We start from the raw sequence: 19338 nt of genomic DNA on the forward strand, positions 1-19338 counted from the left end.
TGGTCAGAAGTGTATAAAAAGAGTGTAAACGTGTTTTACTTGTGTTTCTGAACTCTATTACCATATTCAACATGCATTCATAACGAAAGCAATATAATTGAATGTGTTTTTAATGACGGATCTTTTTCACCGAGTTCATTTTCTCTGCGATTCCTAGCCACAAACTCTATTCTTTGTAAAATAAAAAGTTTGAAATACCTGAATAATACTTTTCGTTAACTTCTGTATAGCTGTAGCATCTCACAATCGACAGTCAAATCTTAATTTGTTCTTTTTATTTTGTAGGTTAACAATATATACTCTCACTGGCCACTTAATTAGGTACACCTTACTAGTACCGGGTTGGACTCTATTTTGTCTTCAGAACTGCCTTAATCCCTCGTGGCATAGATTCAACAAGGTACTGGAAATATTCCTTACAGATTTTGGTCCATATTGACATGGTAGCATCACGCAGTTGCTGGAGATTTGTCGGCTGCACATTCATAATGCGAATCTCCCATTCCACCACAACCTAAAGGTGCTCTATTGGATTGAGCTCTGGTGACTGAAGGCCATTTGAGTTGAGTGAACTCATTGTCATGTTCAAGAAACCCGTCTGAGAGGATTCACACTTTGATATGGCGCATTACTCTAATGGAAGTAGCCTTCAGAAGATGAGTACACTGTGGTCATAAAGGGATGGACATGGTCAACGACACTCAGGTAGGCTGTGGCGTTGACACAATGCTCAATTGGTACTAGTAAGCCCAAAGTGTCTCAGTGTACTCAGACCAGCCTGTCTGGCACCAACAACCATGCCACATTTAAAGTCGCTTAAATCCCCTTTCTTCTCCATTCTGACGCTTGGTTTGAACTGCAGCACATCGTCTTGGCCATGTCAACAAACTTAAATGCGTTGAGTTGCTGTTGGACAGATGTTCAGTGTGAAAAGGGCTTACATTACCTCTAGAGGGGGTTAAATGTGGTTTAGATCCTCATTTTTACTTATAGTTAGTGTTTTTTGTTTGTGATCAGATTGATGAAAATGTATCCTAATTCCTGATATTATCATGGCCCTGGTTGCATGTTCACAAGGCCAGCATTGTTGTGAATGGGACATTTCAAGACGTGCTAAACTCTAGAAAATCTTTTATGTAATGTTTTCTAAGGAGACTTGCAGACACAAACAAAAAAACAATGGGAAATTGTGCATATTTCTGGTAAAACAAAACCCAAATTTTCCAAATTTGTTCTTTGATAAATAACCCTTTTAAATGTTTATTTTTTATTTTTGAAGAGCTGTTTAAACTGTACAGTTCTTTTTGCAATGCAGAATGGCTCTTCTATTGCATCAGTGTAAAAACCCCCTTTGTTTTTTCTTTTTAAGAGTGAGCACATTCTGAAAGTGCTGTAACAACCAGTTGAACTGGTTGAATCTCAGTTGTTGCTTTACAGTTTGTTTAGTTTAGTTTGACTTATGGATGTGTTGTGAGAGAGAGAGAGCGTTAGAGAGAGAGAGCGTATGCAACCTTTCATTGCTTTGGATATGAATAGCTGGTGTTGCAGCCACATTTTGGTTAGCCAGTGTCTGGGATCTATTATAGTATCATGTGTGCGCACACACACTCTCACTTCTATGCCTCTGTTATTTTAGTGCTGCATGTATTTTTATAGGAGTGCATTTTAGAGACAGGTTTAATCCAGGGAATGTGTGCAGCACAGTTTGCTGCAATCGCAACTGCGCTGAGATACTGTAGATCTATCTTTTTCTGAGGACAACAGGAATTCTCCTTGTCTGTGATACTGGAGTTTCTTTAGAGGTTGAGGGACGTGTCGTTTGATGGAAAAAAATAATATTTTTTTTCAGATGAAACTTTACTTATATATTTTTATTCATGTAAATATAAGGTGTTCATACTGTATGGTTAAATATTTAAAGGAGATGTATTATATTTTATTGTAGTATTGCTTATAACAATGGCCAGACAGACTCTGCAGACATTTTTTTCTATTTTCCCTGAGAATTTTGTAAAAAAAAATCTGCTTATTTATGCAGAATGATTTTTGGAGTATCGTAGCTTAAAACTAAAAATATATTAAATAAAAAAAACAAAAAACTTTTTAGCTTTATTTAATGTTTGCTATGCAAATCCAAATAGATCCACTTATCTGGTAACCAAAGCAATTCTATCACATAGGGACGCAACAATTAACCGATTTCACTGTTAATCATGCTTTAGTTCGTCACGGTTAATTAATCGTAATGGCTTCTCAACACTGTTTCTGTTGGACAGAATAAAATAGCTGCAACTAATTTTGTCAACTGAGAGCTAGTTTAAGTTCCGAGTATGTACAGTTGAAGTCAGAATTATTAGCCCCGCTGTTTATTTTTCCCCCAATTTCTGTCTAACGGAGAGCAGATTCTTTCAACACATTTCTAATCAAAATAGTTTTAATAACTCAACTAGATATTTTTCAAGATACTAGTATACGGCTTAAAGTGACATTTAAAGGCTTAACTAGGTTAATTCCGTTAACTAGACAGGTTAGGGTAGTTAAGCAACTTGTATATTGTATAGCGATGGTTTGTCTGTATGAATATCAAAAAAAAAATAAAATATGCACGCACACTGATCTAACTGAAGCTAGCAGCATAAAGCTGTTCACATATCGTGTCTTTTGCGCATGCATATTCGTTATTTCCAAAAAAAGGCATGCGACAAACCTAGTTGAAAACATCTTAACTTTTCGAATGCTGTGATCGGCAAAGCAAGTTGAAATTACAAGGTAGCGACGTGCTTGTGCTTTTCCCTTAACCCTGTTTCCACCAAAGAAGCGCCTGAAGTGAGCAATTTTGAGATTATTTTGGGCACACAAAGAATGACCAGGGAGTCAGTAGCTATGTTTATATCCAAAAATGCTAATTAACTTTATGCACAAAACTGGATTATTTCATAAAAGACGTGCGAATAAAGCAGCGTGTCCATCCAACGAGTCAAAGCAAACAAAATTGTCACTTCTTGATTATCTGGCGCCAAATATCAACCAGAGTTTGCTGCAGTAGGAGAAACAGCGTGAAACTTTTCTTAATTTAATGAAAGATTTGCACCCTGATATGCAGTAAACGTGCGGTGGCGTTTGAAGGCGTGAGACGCAGAGCACAGACGCTCTTGATTCTGGAGGTCATCAATAATATAATAACTCAAATACTGAAACGGTTACGCCCTATTCACACGGGGCTTCAGCGTCAACGCTTGACAGAGGGCGTGTCTGAAGTTGGAGCTGAAACGATCGTCATAGAAGCGTCAGCCAATGAAATTCAGTCAGCAATAGGCCACTGTCTGAGCTGGTGTATTTGCATACAGCGATCTGATTGGCTGACGCTTCCGTCGGCGATTGAAAAGTTGAGCTGGTCCCAACTTCTGCAGCGAGGAACGCTTCTGAAGCGCCGCCGACGGATCCACAATGCAGTTCGGCAACGCCTGACGTCACCCATTCAAAGTGAATGGGAAGCGTTGACGCTGACGCCCCGTGTGAATAGGGCGTTAAGGCGTTTTAGAATGACCAAAACAACAATTCAGATGTTTTACAATATACTCAGCCTGCTGCTTTATCTATTCACACACATTTTCATCATCACATAATCTCTTGTAACAAAATCACATGACCTTTTTTTAATGCAGACTCTGGAATTTGTTCAGTAAAAGTGTTTGCATCGTAGTTTAAGCGCATCTTTTTTTATCGAATAAAAAGTTTATCCTACTCGCATATATTTATGCGCATATGTTTTTTATGCACATTTTCAAAATTGATGTGCGTCTTGGCATTTCCAACAACAGATTTTTCTTATGCGCATATCCAAAATGCGCATAAAAAATAGGCAAACAGCTACTCCGAGTGACAGTGTTTACACTGACAAATCATATGATGCTTTTCTCGGTGACGTGGAGCCGATCCGTGAATCACAGCACATCATGTTAGCTGACCAATCAGAGCCTCTTGAGGCCAGGCCTTTCAGAGGAACTAGGAAATATGACAGAGTAGCTGCTAACATATAATCAAAGTAAGATATCTGAAAAAAAATAACAACTTTCTACAAGTGAAGCATGAGCACACATAGCTTTGCATCTTATAAACACAACAAAGCCTTCAAAATACACTCTGGGTCACCCGTGTAGACAATTGGTTAAAAATGTTAAATATAAATAAAGTTTTTTTTTTTTTTCATAAACGTAATACACTTGATTAATTTGCTCATATTTTATGCAGATTTTGCACAATGAAATTTGTGTAGTGTACAGAACTTTAGAAAATGAGATGTGTTTGGATTTCCCAGACTCCAAAAACTCCAGATCAGAGTCAGATTTCTCAATTGATAAATCTCAATTTGGTTTCTTATCAAATTCGACTAGGATCAATTAAAGTGTTTTGTACTTCAGACTGTTTTTCCCTCTGAAGAAGTTTCAGCTGAAACATCCCAGACAGAGCTAATACTTCAGACCTCCATTCAAGAGCGATCCTTCCGGGTCTTTGTGTATTAGTTAATCACGTTTGATTCAAACTCTACTGGTGGAGACCTCTCGCCCCATAATGCCGCAGTGTGAGCGCAGACTTGGGTTTAGCCCTGGGCTGTGCTGCGTGTGATTTGGAGAAGCAGGAACGGAGGCTCATTGAGTTCCTCACACCCAGTCTGAGCAGCTCTCAGCATACCAATGAACTGGCATGAATGGACACGACACTCGGAGAATAAGAAATAACAAACCACCTTTGGCGGTCGTGTGGGGTGAAAGAGTCTCTGTGTGCTGAATAAGTCACGCTTATACTGGGAAGTCAGGAGGTGTGAACGGGGACCAGTTCGGAGAGTCTGCTCTGACTGTGTGATGATTACAGGCCGCACGAGTCCAAGATCTGCTGCGTTCGCTCACAACTTCCGCAACACACTCCGGCCTTCCTCATGAATGTGTGTGTGTGTGTGTGTGTGGGAACAAGTCAGATGGCACTTTATTTTGGGTTCCCTTTTAGATGTTTACTATACTCCTTCTTTCTACATGTGACTTCAAATTATATGCTACACTTTCGGTTTGGGGGACCTGTTGAAAATTTTTTTTAATAATTTTGTTGTGCTACAAATAATTCATATACACATGTTCTATAAAAATGCTGGGTTGTTTTAGCCCAGTGTTGGGTCAAATATGGCCAAACCCTACTGTTTAGTTGATTTCTAGTGTACATAGTTAGTCTTTAGTTGAACAATTAATAGAAAAAGTTTGATTTGGTAATCTTCCAACAAATTGAGCATTTGCCTCTGTGTTTAGAGTGTCGGTCCTTCTCTGATGATGTCAGTTTGATGGCTTTAGTCACAATTTTAAGCCACGCCCCTAGTTTATTAGTTTGCTATAAAGGAAAGATGTGCAATAAGAAAGCCCCACCCCTACTTAATATTCTGTTTTAATAGGAGGTACATCAGCATACTGGATTCACCCTGCTTTGAATGAACTCTTGGACTTATTAATTTACTTGATTTTAATGATCTGAGTGGTCTGTTAGGTTTGTATTCAGTGAGCATTTCTGTAACCCTGGGCCATCTAGTAATTTACAGACAAGTAATACTTGAAAATCTATTCTGAATGTGACTAGGGGGCCAGTGTAAAGACCTGAGGACAGGTGTGATGTGCTCTGATTTTCCGATTCTGGTCAGAATCCTGGCAGCAGCGTTCTAGATGAGCTGCAACGTTCTGGCTTTCTTTTTAGGAAGGTCATTGAGGAGTCCATTACAGTAATCCACCCTGCTGCTGATAAAAGCATGAACAAGTTTCTCACTGGAAACAAAGCATCTAATTCTTGGAACGTTTTTGAAATGATTGTATGCTGTCAGTGTACGGGTAACAGCTAGACAATGCCCATAATGCACTGTTAGAGTTAGCTTGCTGAATGAGTTTTTGTTCGACTATAATAGTGCACTAATGTAGGGCTTAGTGAGTGAGGGGGGGACTTCAGATACAGTTCTACACAAATATAGAGGGGAGGATGGTGTTTTAGGGCGTACTCACACTGTGGTTGCCTTGAACCAGGCCGAAGCACACTTGTCCCCTCTCCCGTCTCCTCCGACAGCCCGCACTCACATTACATCCGGGCCTGGGCAAGCTTATGTCATCAATGCTGCGCTGTTCAGTAAGTGCTTTCGCTCAGCACAGTAGAGATTTATTTAGTTATTTTGTTTTAGTCATTTGGGATGCAGTGACACACTGTCAAATATTTCGCCGAACAGATCATCCACTGCTGCTGGAATTAGGAGGTTTGCTGAAGGTGCAGCAGTCATGCAGTGAGGGGTTTGCGTCTTAAATAATCTATAACAGTTTGCGTTCATTATGATTAATAAACACATATGAAACAGTCCCTTAAAAGTCACGTCTTGTCTTCAGTTTCGGTATCAGGCACGCTTTGCACACACTATACAAGCGTACCGCCCAAGTGAACCACGGTTCTATCACACCTCTTTCAACCGGGCCAGGGCTGGCCAAGTGAATCATGCCTGAGCCTGATTCAGAGCACTCACACTTCTCAAACGATCTGGGAAACGGGCCTGGGCACTGTTCAGATAGCATAGAGTACACCCATTGGTCTTTTCGCTAAACATTTTGGAGTATTGGGCGTCATTTTGGAGTATGCCCATTGGTCTTTTCACTGAACTTTTCCAGCATATATTTTACACAGTGGATGCCTTTATAATTATAGATTTATATATTTATGTATTTATTGTTTTAGGAATTAACAGGAAATTCTGTAAATAAGTGGGTGACATTTAGGATAATGTCTTCATTTTTTTTTAAATGTAATTAATTTAAACATTATCTGATTCCATTTTTAATATATAACAGGTGTGTCGAATAACACTAATAAACTCAAATAACTAATAGTGTAGAGTTTTTAACGGTGTGATTTATTTTTGGACATTTTAATCTAGGTTGATAATTTTGGTCACTATAATAGCAATAAGTTCATTACTTCTTTTTTATTTACTTAAAATTGTTTCTGTTTGTTTTTTCTTGGAATTTAGCAATAATTGAAATAAATTTGAAATTTTCCCATTCTGGGCTAGTCTGTGGTGTCGTGTCACTTTTTTACCCCAACATCTGCTTTTTTATAAATATAGAAAATAATAAGTAAAATGTCTAAATTTGAAAATTCTTAAAGTGTGATGTCACTGAACATCCTTTACATCCTATTGACCTTATTCTAAAATGCGGATATGCAATCGTTTTTTGCGATTTTAGAACTTCCAAATTAGTTGCTTATGGAAGAAATGAGTAGAGATACTAAACATCAGAAAACGGTCTTGCTCTACAAACAAGTGTGTACAAAATATACAGACAAAGCAGAATAATATAATAAGAAAATATCAGTTTGCAAATTCAAGAACAAACTTTAACCTCTAAAAATTAATAGAAGTGAATAAGACAGATGGCTGCGCCTACTCATGCGTGAAGAATAAGGTCAATAAAGAGCTTCTTTTACATCTTTATAAAGCTTATATGATTTATATGACTTACGGTTGAAGTCGGGGTTATTAGCCCCCCTTTGAATTTTTTAATATTTTTAATTTTTCCCAAATGGCAAGGAAATTTTCACAGTATGTCTGATAATATTTTTTCTTCTGGAGAAAGTCTTATTTGTTTTATTTTGGCTAGAATAAAAGCTGTTCTTAATTTTTTAAAAAACATTTTAAGGACAAAATTATTAGCCCCTTTAAGCTATTTTTTTCGATAGTCTACAGAACAAATCATCGTTATACAACTTGCCTAATTACCCTAACCTGCCTATTAGTTAAATATTATTTACTGTCATCATGGCAAAGATAAAATCAATCAGTTATTAGAAATGAGTAATTAAAACTGTTATGTTTAGAAATGTGCTGAAGAAATGTTCTCTCCGTTAAACAGAAATTGGGGGAAAAAATAAACAGGGGGGCTAATAATTCTGACTTCAACCGTATGTATCCTAGCCAAAGCCAAAACCACAATCTGAAGAACCAATTTTATGACAAAGAGCTCTCCGAACCTTTAAAGAACCATTCAGCAACTCTTAAATAGATGAATAATAAAAGCCATAACCAGCACAGTGAGGATGATAATACTAATGACTGTTATGATCTGTTTTAGGCCACCGAACCGTTTCTGGTGAATGAAGACCCTTCCAGAGGTCCTGGGATACCAGAGTGCTTCGTCGTGTCTGATTCCTACAGGGTACGTCTCCTAATCATTCCTTTAGCATCATTACTGATGTTACACAGTCAAGAAAAAACACTGCAAAATATAACCTTGATCATTATTTCCATGTGCAGTAAAACACAGCAACATGTGCAGAAAAGTAAGCCTCATAACTCTACCGGAGAGCTGTTTTCTTGTGGGAAATGAAAATTATAACAAGCATACTTCTATAAAATGAGAAGTGTACATGAGGGCAAGACTGCGAGGAAGGGAGGGCGCAGAAAGAAAGAGAGGAAAAAAAATACAGAAAGGAGAGCAGCTTTTAAAATTCCACCCGGCGAGCGCGCTGGATTTACAGCGATGGGAGTGAAATAAAATGGTCATAAAAACAGAAGGGCGGGACGGAGATGGAGAGATGGGAAGGGGAGTCTGTGGATGACTGAAAATGAGACTGTTAATGAGCTGGGAGCCGCTTTTCTAGTCCTCGTTTCCAGCGGATCGCTTTTGCCAACGCATTGGGGAAAAAAGGAGAGCTGGGTTTCTCCAGAGTCTCAGTGAGCAGGCGCTTGTAGAAATGGAGGGAAAATGAGGAGACGCGATTGGCTGAAAGTGCAGTAGGGTGGGTTGAGGTGTGAAATATAGCTGTGCTGGATATCAGGAATGTGTCAGACTGTATCGTCCGGCAGGGTAATTTAGAGGAAAAGGAGGGCCTGGCTGTGTTTTTACAGCAGTAGGTTTTTCTTTTGAAATTTTGTGGAGATACCAGGAGAAGTTCTTATTTCTTGAAAAATAGAAAAATAGCTAGATGATCGGACATGATGTCTGGTTGATCAAAAGAAAACAGCAGTATACTAAAAAATAATTAATATTTAAAAGTCTTTTAAGTTTATTGCACACTCAAACGTTTGAAATGTATGATTTTTTAACCCTTTTTTTTAAAAAAAAATAAATAAATAAATAAAAAATGATTAAAATATTAGATTAAAATACAAATATTAGTATAAATGTTTTTTTTCTAATGTATTTCCTGTGATGCAAAGCTGATTATTTTGCATTATTACTCGTCTTCAATGTCACATGATCTTTAAGCAATCATGACGTTTTAAATCATATCTGTTATTACTATTTGCTAAATCAAATATTGTTGATTATTGTTGATTAATTGTTTCAGCTCATTTTAAATAAGTAGTTTAAACAAACATCAAACATTATTTTTCAAGTGTATTATTTATTTATTTAACCTAAATTACCAGGGTGCCAGGAAAATTATTTATTTATTTATTTATCCTAAAATGCCAGGATGCTAGGAGTATTAACTAACTATTTATTTATTTATTTATTTATTTATTTATTTATTTATGTATTTATTTATCCTAAAATGCTAGGAGTATTAACTATTTATTTATTTATCCTTAAATGCCAGGGGGACAGAGGTTTTATTTATTTATTCTAAAATGCCAGGGTGCTAGGAGTATTATTTATTTATTTTTTCATTTATTCTAAAATGCCAGTGTGCTAGGAGTATTAACTCTTTATTTATTATTTTTTAATGTATTTATTTTTATTTTTAATGTATAATTTTTTTAAGTTTTTATTTATTTTATATTATTATAATTTTTTTTATTTATCCTTAAATTCCAGGGTACCAGGAGTTTTAATTTATATATTAATTTATTATTATTTTTTATTTATTTATTTGTCTTATTTATTTATTTATCCTTAATTGCCGGGGTGCCAGGGGTTTTATCATTTATTTATTTATTTATTTATCCATTCTAAAATGTCAGAGTGCCAGAAGTATTATTTATTTATTTATTTATTTATTTATCCTAAAATGCACTTAAAACAAAAATCTTGTTGCCCTAATTTTTATTTATTTTTTTATCAAATGAAATTTTCTAGTCATCTCAACGTATATAAATCCAATTGACTAAAATATATTAAGGTAAACTTTGCATGACTTAAATGTAGTTTAAACCTGATTAACTAATTCAAATATAAGATAGTAACAAAAACATTTGTAATCATGGCTCTGTCATAGAAGTTTTTTTACAGTGTGGTCTTAAATTGTTTTTAGTATTTATAGTCAACCGATTGTTTGTTCTTATTTTTTTTTTATTTATTTATTTATTTATTTATTTATTTATTTAAGTTAAATTAACAAGAAATGTTAGCGTACATCACATTTTTTTATTTATTTAACATCACATTTCCCATAAAACTACTGTATTTAGCAGCACAACCCTTTTCACTATTCTTCACATCTGTGCCTTTAAAACCAGATGAGAACTGCTGCACTTGTCTACATTTAACATATAGAGACTAACAAAATAAGCATGCAGTAGGTAAACCTTGACTCCCACACCATGCCAAAGTCAAGTTTTACTGTTTTCTATTTAAACTGCACAAATAAATGTCCAGTATTCAGCTCCCATGTACAGCACACAGCAGATAAAGATGTAGTTGTGCTCACTGCAAAAGATCCAGCAGCTCTTGATTTACTGGTGTGGTCGTGTGTCATGTGTTAGTTTAGTCTCGTACCCACTCAAACCACTAAATGTGGGGCACATCTTGAGAGGTGGTACATGAGTTATCACGTCACTCCTCTGCTCTTACCGCTGCAGCGCTTTCAGCTGCGTTTGTGGCATTTTACTACAAATCAGGGCAGAAAGCTCAGGAAATTCCCTTCCCCTTCAATCCACCTGTCTTCTGTACTTCCAAAAAGACTAAAACCATTTGGGAATTTGCATGAATTTTTAATGTTGGTATACGTATTGTTAGTTTTAAAGATATCTATAAGCTAGTGTGCTCCAAATCAGCGACACAATTCGCGTTTAGAAGATCTAAAACTGATTTAAACATGAAAAACTTGTAGTGTGTCACTTAATAAATGGATCAATGGTTTTATAACTGTTTTAACAAATTGCTATTGGCTGTTTTTGTAAACGGGGAGGAGCTACACTATGTCCCACCCTCTCTTTGAGTTACATCGAATAAAAATGCACGTTTCAAAGCACTTCACAGGACTGCTGTACTGCATTTTAAAATTATGTCAATTTTGCGTGTTTATTTGAATATATTATACTAGTAAGTACTACTCATTTTTTAACAACAGTAAACATTATTTATATTTTATTTATTTTTTTGAACCCTCAGATTCCAGATTTTCAGTTTGTATGCATGTATTTATTTATTTATTTATTTATGTATTTATCCTAAAGTGCCAGGGTACTTGGAGTATTAACTATTTATTTATTTATCCTAAAATGTCAGGGTGCCCGCTGTGAACTCCTAAATGCTTGAAAATATACAGATGAATATGGATATTTTGGGAGATTAGCACAATATGACTTAATCCTAACAATGTTTAATCTGGCACCTTCTGTTTTGTTTATATGTCAGATTCTATTTTTTTTTAGTAAAATATACAGCTACAGTATAGGAAAAACATTGAAACCACTCAATATTTCTGAGTTTCTCTGATATGTAACGGATATATCAGGTTGCTTATTTGTTAGGTAAAATTTCTATTTGTTTTATTTCTCTTAAGGGTCTCCTAAAATATTGTAAATTAGAGGTAATTTTTTCACTTTTAGATATTGACAACTGAAATTACCACACTACCAAAGGACATTTTTAAGGCAGTAGTTCACATTTTGTATTTACGTTATATGAAGCTTTTCCAGCCCAATATCACAAGGAAACATACCTACTTTATGTATAGTCACACTGTTAAAGAAAAACATGTTTTTTTGCCCATTTATTTGTGTTTATGAATTTCATTATTGAAACTTGATCATTCCTACAAAACTTTTGATGTCAAAAATTTTGAAAAAGGGTCTTTTATTAATAGTTTTAAGACTATGAAGAAATACGATGACTGGCTGTGGTTTAATGATGCTTCAAAAACCTGGTAATAAACCGGCAGATCTTTTTACATTTTTACATTCCTAGTTTTATATATATATATAAATTCTAAAACAATTTATTGTTTCAAATTACTAAAACTTCAGTAAAATTCATATGATTTCAGTTGTACGAAAATGTAAGATTTTTAAAAGGAGGTGTGTCCCCTAAAACCACCTGTCATTGGGCGATGAGCAAATCATACTAAAATGTACAAATAAGATCGTACAAATTCACCACTTAGTCAAAAAGTTTTTGTTAAATTACAATTTTGATGTACTTATCAAATCATATATATATATGCTGTGTGAATACAGATTGAACATAATAGGCGAATGTGAATACAATTTTACCCAGTGGCTTAAATAGCTATTTTTAATATTAAATTACAATAAATTACTCAAGAAATACAATATTTAGTCAACATTTGAACAAACCCAACATTTTTTCTTTCAATTAAATTTAAAGGACACTTTTTTTTAACTCAATGGTTGGGGTTGAACACAAAGAATACAATAAAATGGTAATGCACAAAGTACAGAAACAATTAAATATAAAGGCCTGTCAATTTGTTTACAGTTTGCAGTTACACCACAAATCACTTGTTCAGAATAGTAATGCCTGGTAAACTATATTCCTATACATCCTGCGATACGACTATTGCAGGTGTGCACTTTGTGATGCAAAAAAAAAATGATATATTGTAAAGGCCCTACTGCAAACATCACAAACATGTCAAACTCTAAAAAACAGCAATCACTAAAACCCACACACCGTAGAAATGCTGGGTTCCACACAATGGATTTGTGTTGGGACAACATGCAGGAGGTGATTACATTATATTAAAAACACAGCAATAGTGTCAGATGCAGCACATTGATTTTATGGCACCAGGTTTTGCTTTCTGACACCTTTACGGTACTCACGTACATCAAAAATAAATACAGGCCACAACTGAACATGGAGGATAGTCTTCATGTGGCGTTCTCCAAAATTAAACGATGAATAGACTTGGGCCTCTTGGTATGCGAGCGCCGTTGTGTGCAAGATTTATATATTTATAACCACCTCAGAGAAAACTGGGGGTCGCAAGTCACTGGCATTGTTATCTTGGGGGTCGTGGGTTGAAAAGTTTGGAAAGCTTTGCCTTACAGAAATCTACAAATGTTACTGTAAAATGTGTAGCATGTGCTTGGACACACAGCAGGTCAGAGGTGACGTGAGGTGACTGGTGACTCCCGCAGGTGAATGTGTTTGCTGTGTGGTGGGCCTGAAGCGGCGTACAGCACACACTCTCTCTCTCTCTCTCTCACTCTCTATCTCGGGTTGTTTTGGCAGAGGGCTGTAATTGGCCACACAGTGCCGAGTTCTGTCTTTGTTTCCCCTGCAGTGGCTTGCGGTGGAACTGCACCGGCAGCAGGGCCTCATAAATCTCCAGGCCTCCGGTGGCACATCCAGCCTTCAGCTCCGGTTCTGCTCAATGACTTCACCCCCACCAAAAATCCCCACCCAGGGACGCGCTCCAGAACTTTATACTGCTCTTTCCTTAATGTTCACTCCTTTCATGTATTTTGCAAGGCACATTCATTTTGAAGTTTGGGAGGGAGGGGGAAAGACAAGTGTGTGTGTGTGTGTGTGTGTGTGTGTGTGTGTGTGTGTGTGTGTAATCCAGGTGATTTTGCGCACATCTTTTTTTACGAGATATGAATATGATACTGAGTACAGCGTATAGTACTTTTGTATTTGACACTCATTTCCGGACACAGATATATATTTTTAAGCATTTATTAACTTAATTAAACTTTTTTCACTTTGTAAAGGGAAAACTTACAATTTTGTCGTGATTTACTCACCTTTACTTGTTTCAAACCATTATGAGCATCTAGTTAATTAATGTATAGAGGAATGAAAGCATGGAATGAATTGCTGTCAGACCTTACATGCCTTGTAACAAGAAAAATGAGGTTTAAAAATAGTTAAAGAAATATTTAATGGCACAATATAAAGTGGATTGTTGATCTGGATGTTATGTTTGAATTTTGGGTTTTTATGTTTTGTATTGGTCTTTGTTGTTATAGATTAATGCAATTTTAGGAAGAAGAATAGCTACTACAGTACCTTGTCAGTGGCTAATGGAGATCCTGATAAATAAATAAATTAATTAATTAACGTGTATTCTTCTGTTGAACGCAAAAGAAGATATTTAGAAAAATGTTGAAAACCTGTAACCATTGACCTGCATAATAGGAAAAACAAATAATATGAAAGTCAATGGTTACAGGTTTCCAACCTTTTTCAAAATATCTTTTTTTGTGTTCAACAGAATAATGAAAAACATAATGGTTTGAAACTTTGTGAGGGTGGGTAAATAGTGAGTAAATGTACATTTTAGTGTAATTCATCTCTTATTTGTATATAAAGGTTGTGTTTTTGAAGTACATCTGAGTGCAATTGCAAAGGCCCAACAAATATACAAGAATAGAGAACTGAAGAGGACTATAACAGCCTTATTAAATGTATTCATATTTTACAAATATAATTTAAGACGTATACTGTGCATGCAGCAGAAAGTATATTTGTTTTTAGGTAAAGAAAGAAAATACCTAATGCACACATATTAGCTAATGTTGTTTTAATTAGGATAATACAATTAGGATCAGGATAAAAAAAAAGTTCTCATAATTGCACATTTTGTTTTGTCATTTATTTTTCCTTTTTTTATATACTGTAAGATGACACTTAACAGATCAGTTTATTTACATCAATATTATACTAGAAATGCCATAACCATCTGGGTCATACTTAGCATTGTACTGTTTGCATTTAAATACGAATTCCATATATATTAAATATTATTTAAATGAAAATAAATTCATGATTAGGCATGGGCCGAGATTCTGACGAAATGATAACCTCAGGTAAAAATATCACAGTTTGATATCACGGTATTGTAATTACTGCTCTAAAATATATTCTTATTAAATGTCTGAATAAAAAACAAACGTTTCCCCCTTTAAACATGGTATATATTTTCAACGTTTAAAATATTTTGAAACAAATGTCAGGCTAAATCATTTAAATAAGCATTTAAAAACACAGATTTTTTTTCTTTTCAACTTGAAAAGGCATCTTTAGATATCTCTCTTTTCTGGATCTAAAGTGAGCCACTGCACTGTTCAGCTCTACAGCATGCTGGATGTTGGTTTATAAGAGATTTGTTTTTCAGATGTTTCCTGAATCATGGTAGCTTGTGATGTGGAGGGTCCTTTTCTATGGTTGCCCTAAAATACAAAAAAAAAAACAAAAAAAAAACAGTTTATTTATTTATTTATTTTACTGTTGTCGAAAAATAAAAAGTATACCTCAGGAACGGTATTATAGAATTTTTTTAATGGTTTTAAAATCTTGACTTTTCAAAACCGTAGTAAACCTGGTTATCATCCATGCCTATTCATTACACATTATAACAGCTAATGTAAAAAGTGAGAATGATTTGTCATTTAAAAAAAAACAACTATTTTGGTAATGTTTTCATTAAAACATTTTTCACAATATCATTACTTTTTAAAACAAATTTAAATTCTTAAATATGCAAACGTGTTTTGGTAATGAATATTAGAATTAACATTATGGTACAAGTACTGTAGAAACGTTTTAAAATGTCAAATCAGTTAACTTTTTTTGAGGGAAATAAATTGGTGAATTTAATGTGTTTTGTAATAATGTTTGTGAGAAATGATTCAAAGTAACTTTGAAACAACGTTCTATCAACGTTACTAAAAGATAGTTTGTGGTCAACGTATTCCTAAAAATCTATCTTGAATGAGTGAATGAGTTTACTTAGCTTGTGATGTGGAGGGTCCTTTTTGTACTGTTGCTTTCATTAAAACACATAAAACACGTTATTTCACAATATCTTTACTTTTTAAAAACATGGTTAAAAATTATTATTTATGCAAAATATTTTGCTAATGAATATTAGAATACATTAAGGTACAAGTATTTTAGCAACGTTTTAAAACGTCGAATCTCAATTAAAACATTTGTTTGGGTAAAATGGTGCTTATAATGTGTATTGTAATGATGTGTGTGAGAAATGATTGAAAGTAACTGAAAGAACGTTCTATCAACGTCACTAAAAGAATGTTTGTTCTTAACGTATTCCTAAAATCCTTTCGAATGTTTGTCTGAAGTTCTGAAGACAACCCCTGCTACTGTAGCTGTAGTTTTACAGGACTTGAACTTACTCGTTATTTTACTTTACTTTTCACTATGCTGAGCTATGAAAATCTTACCTTCCAGACTTCACGCAGCTTCCACACATGCTTTAACACTCAAATCTCACCGAGACTCGTGTCGGTCAGGCTGATAAGACGCTTGTTTAGTCAATCGGAGAGAGAGAGAGAGAGAGAGAAGAAGAGAGAGAGGGAGACGACCCGTGGTAGAGGGAGGGAGAGAAAGTTTTTCTCTTCGCAAAACTTTGTGCAAGCTTTCACTTTCAGCCGCTTTAGGCGGAGTTACAGCAGCGTGCAGTGAGCGAGCGCGGGACGGCAATGCCACTTCCATCCCGCTTCAGTAACGCATCTCACATATAAGCATGTACTCTCCATACTGCCTCACACAGGTAACGCATTCCTTCTTCTTCTGCTTGATTGATTTGCAGTGCTGTTTGTCTGTCTGTCGGTCTCTCAGCGGTTCCCCGCGGCTTCGGGGCTGCTGGAGTTGTAGGCTACTAGAGCGCGCGTTTGGTGGCACGTCTCCAGCTGACCTTCTTTACGCGTTTTCAGCGCGCGTGGTTTGGGCAGAAAATGGCGCTTCGTTTGGAATCTGTTTAATATAAGAGGAGGAGGAGGAGTGCATGTGTAACTAGACTTTTTAACTGCGAGTTAAGCGCCTGTTTCGCTCGGTCCCGCGCTGCACTTGGAGAGATTGGAAGACGCGCGCGGGTTTTGGAAAGTCCTGCGTTTGGCGTTGTTGCTGAAAGAGTTGAACTTGATTTTTTTTTTCTTTTGGAGAAATGTCAAAGGTCGCCAGCTTTGCACCAAAAACTTACGTTTGCCAGCCTAAGTGAATGCTTGTGTCGACTAGTATGCGGCTTTGCTTTTAAACGTGTATTTATATGACATTGGGAAAATATTGCTGGAGACGTTTTTTAAAGTTGTACTTGCACTCAAATGCACCCGGTGTAAAATAACAATTCCTGATTTACCTTTAAAATCTTCAGAATTATTTCCAACTACAGTTAATTCGTGCTAAGACCAGTAAATTGTTAGTTTATGCAGTTTTTAGACTTAAACTGAACATTTTGCAATGTAATAATGCATTTCTGTGTTAATCTTTATTTTTATTTAATGTGTAAAGATCATTTTGCCATATTATGAGCTGCAGGCAGCTTTAACAAGGTCATTTTTATGCACTTAAAAAAAGTTCAATGCACATTTTTACACAGTTTGAAAAATGTGTTTGCAATGAAATAACATTAATATTCGAGGTTTTGTGTTCATATAGCTTACCCTTAAGCCATGTACAGTGTGCAGCATATATACACCCCTCACAAACCTTTAAAATGCATATTTTTAATAGGAAGCTATACAATATTTGCACATATACATTAGATTAGTCAGTACTGAAGCCAAATGTGGAGCTTATCTAACAAAATAACTTACAATAACGGTCTAAAAACTATTACACCCAAATTTATGTTATATAAAAATATAAATACAAATTTAAAAACTGAGGAAAAATCAAGAGAAGCAAAATAAATTTAATAAAATTCAATTTTGGTGACTTAAATATTATCTTAACAAATATACCTGCTTAATAAATCTGTTTTGTTTAAATGCACCCAAATACTCCTATATTCACTGAGAAATGGGTACAAATATTAATATTCAAAATGGGGTGTACTCAATTATGCTGAGCCCTATATATAATAATTAAAAAATTCTATTTTTTACAGTAAAACTTTTTTCCTGATAAACACGACAGCTTTTAAACCAGGTGTTTGCAGATTTATCATTTCAATCACGTTTGAAGCAAACAGACATTCTCATTCATTATGTCTGTGTCTAAACTCACAATCGTACATCACAGAGCAGAGCTGACAGCTATTTTCCCTCATTTTTTTCTACCGATTCTTTGTCTTCAGAATTATGGCTGCCTTATAACACACAACGTTTTCCCTGCTCAAGTCTCTCTGTCATATGGTGCGGTTGTTTATATTTCTGCCATGGCGGACAGTTTGGCTTGCTCTGCGTGTGTCATGTGTAATTCATTCCCGAGTTTTACAGTGGTTCTATTAAAACAATTTTACTTCCATGCCCCCACCACATGCTTGCAGATCCAGGCAGCGTTTGTTTTTCTTTGGGGCATGCAAGCGCCGGCCTGTTTCCCATTTAAAATACAATAGTTACTGTGCGCAGCCGTGTTCCCTAATTGATTAAAGTGGTGCAATTTGAACAAGGATTTATTCTGTGATTTAATAGACATGTTGAGTTTGAAAAAAATGCTTCTTCATAAAGTGGCGTTTTTATGAAGAATTCTTTGTAGCGTTTATGTACAGTACAGGCAGTCTATGTCCGACATGACGTTCGCAGATTACTGTAAGTGTAGTGTAGGTGGCTTTTTACTAAGCAGACTGCAACAGATTTATCTCTTGGGTCTGAAATCTCCATATTTTCCTGTTTAGATTGCACTGAATCATACCTGCGTCGGCTCCAGAGAAAACAACGGCAGTGGGTCAGTCGCAACTAGAAAAGCAAATGTGCCAAATGATTTATTTATTGGATGACTTTAGTCTATCTATCTATCTATCTATCTATCTATCTATCTATCTATCTATCTATCTATCTATCTATCTATCTATCTATCTATCTATCCATCTATCCATCTATCCATCTATCCATCTATCTATCTATCTATCTATCTATCTATCTGTACATAGAATATGCAGTAATATTAGCTTTGCATTTGCATCAGTGTTTTAGCCAATTTAAGCAGCTTTTCGGATATGAGGGAAGAGAGACCGAGAGAAAGCAGGTCTTCACCGTTGCACTCGAGGTTCGTTTCTCATGAATAGATTTACATTTCAGCTTGTTTGAAGGTTGTTCATGATTAAAGCAGGTCTGGAGGCTCATTGAGGGCTTTAAATGTAAATAAAAAAGGAACTGAAGCTTGCTGGTGAATGTGAGGATATTTTCCAGAAATGCACTCGTATAGTGAGTTGTAGATCAGTATAGATGTC

At 35.5% G+C, this 19338-nt stretch overlaps 1 protein-coding gene across 33 annotated transcripts in view; it reads left to right on the top strand.

Annotated features, from left to right (window-relative positions):
* Positions 1 to 19338, top strand: part of nfixb (nuclear factor I/Xb) — a 332632-nt gene that overhangs the window by 53448 nt on the left and 259846 nt on the right. For 17 of the 33 annotated variants that reach the window (XM_087243273.1, NM_001443185.1, NM_001443186.1 and 14 more), the window contains 1 exon segment: positions 8142 to 8225. In XM_087243273.1, coding sequence (XP_087099399.1) covers positions 8142 to 8225 — 84 coding nt within the window. 33 annotated transcript variants of the gene reach the window in all.

Source organism: Danio rerio, chromosome 3 (assembly GCF_052040795.2).
Source record: "Danio rerio strain M-AB ecotype USA chromosome 3, GRCz13ab, whole genome shotgun sequence".
NCBI classification, from domain to species: Eukaryota; Metazoa; Chordata; class Actinopteri; order Cypriniformes; family Danionidae; genus Danio; species Danio rerio.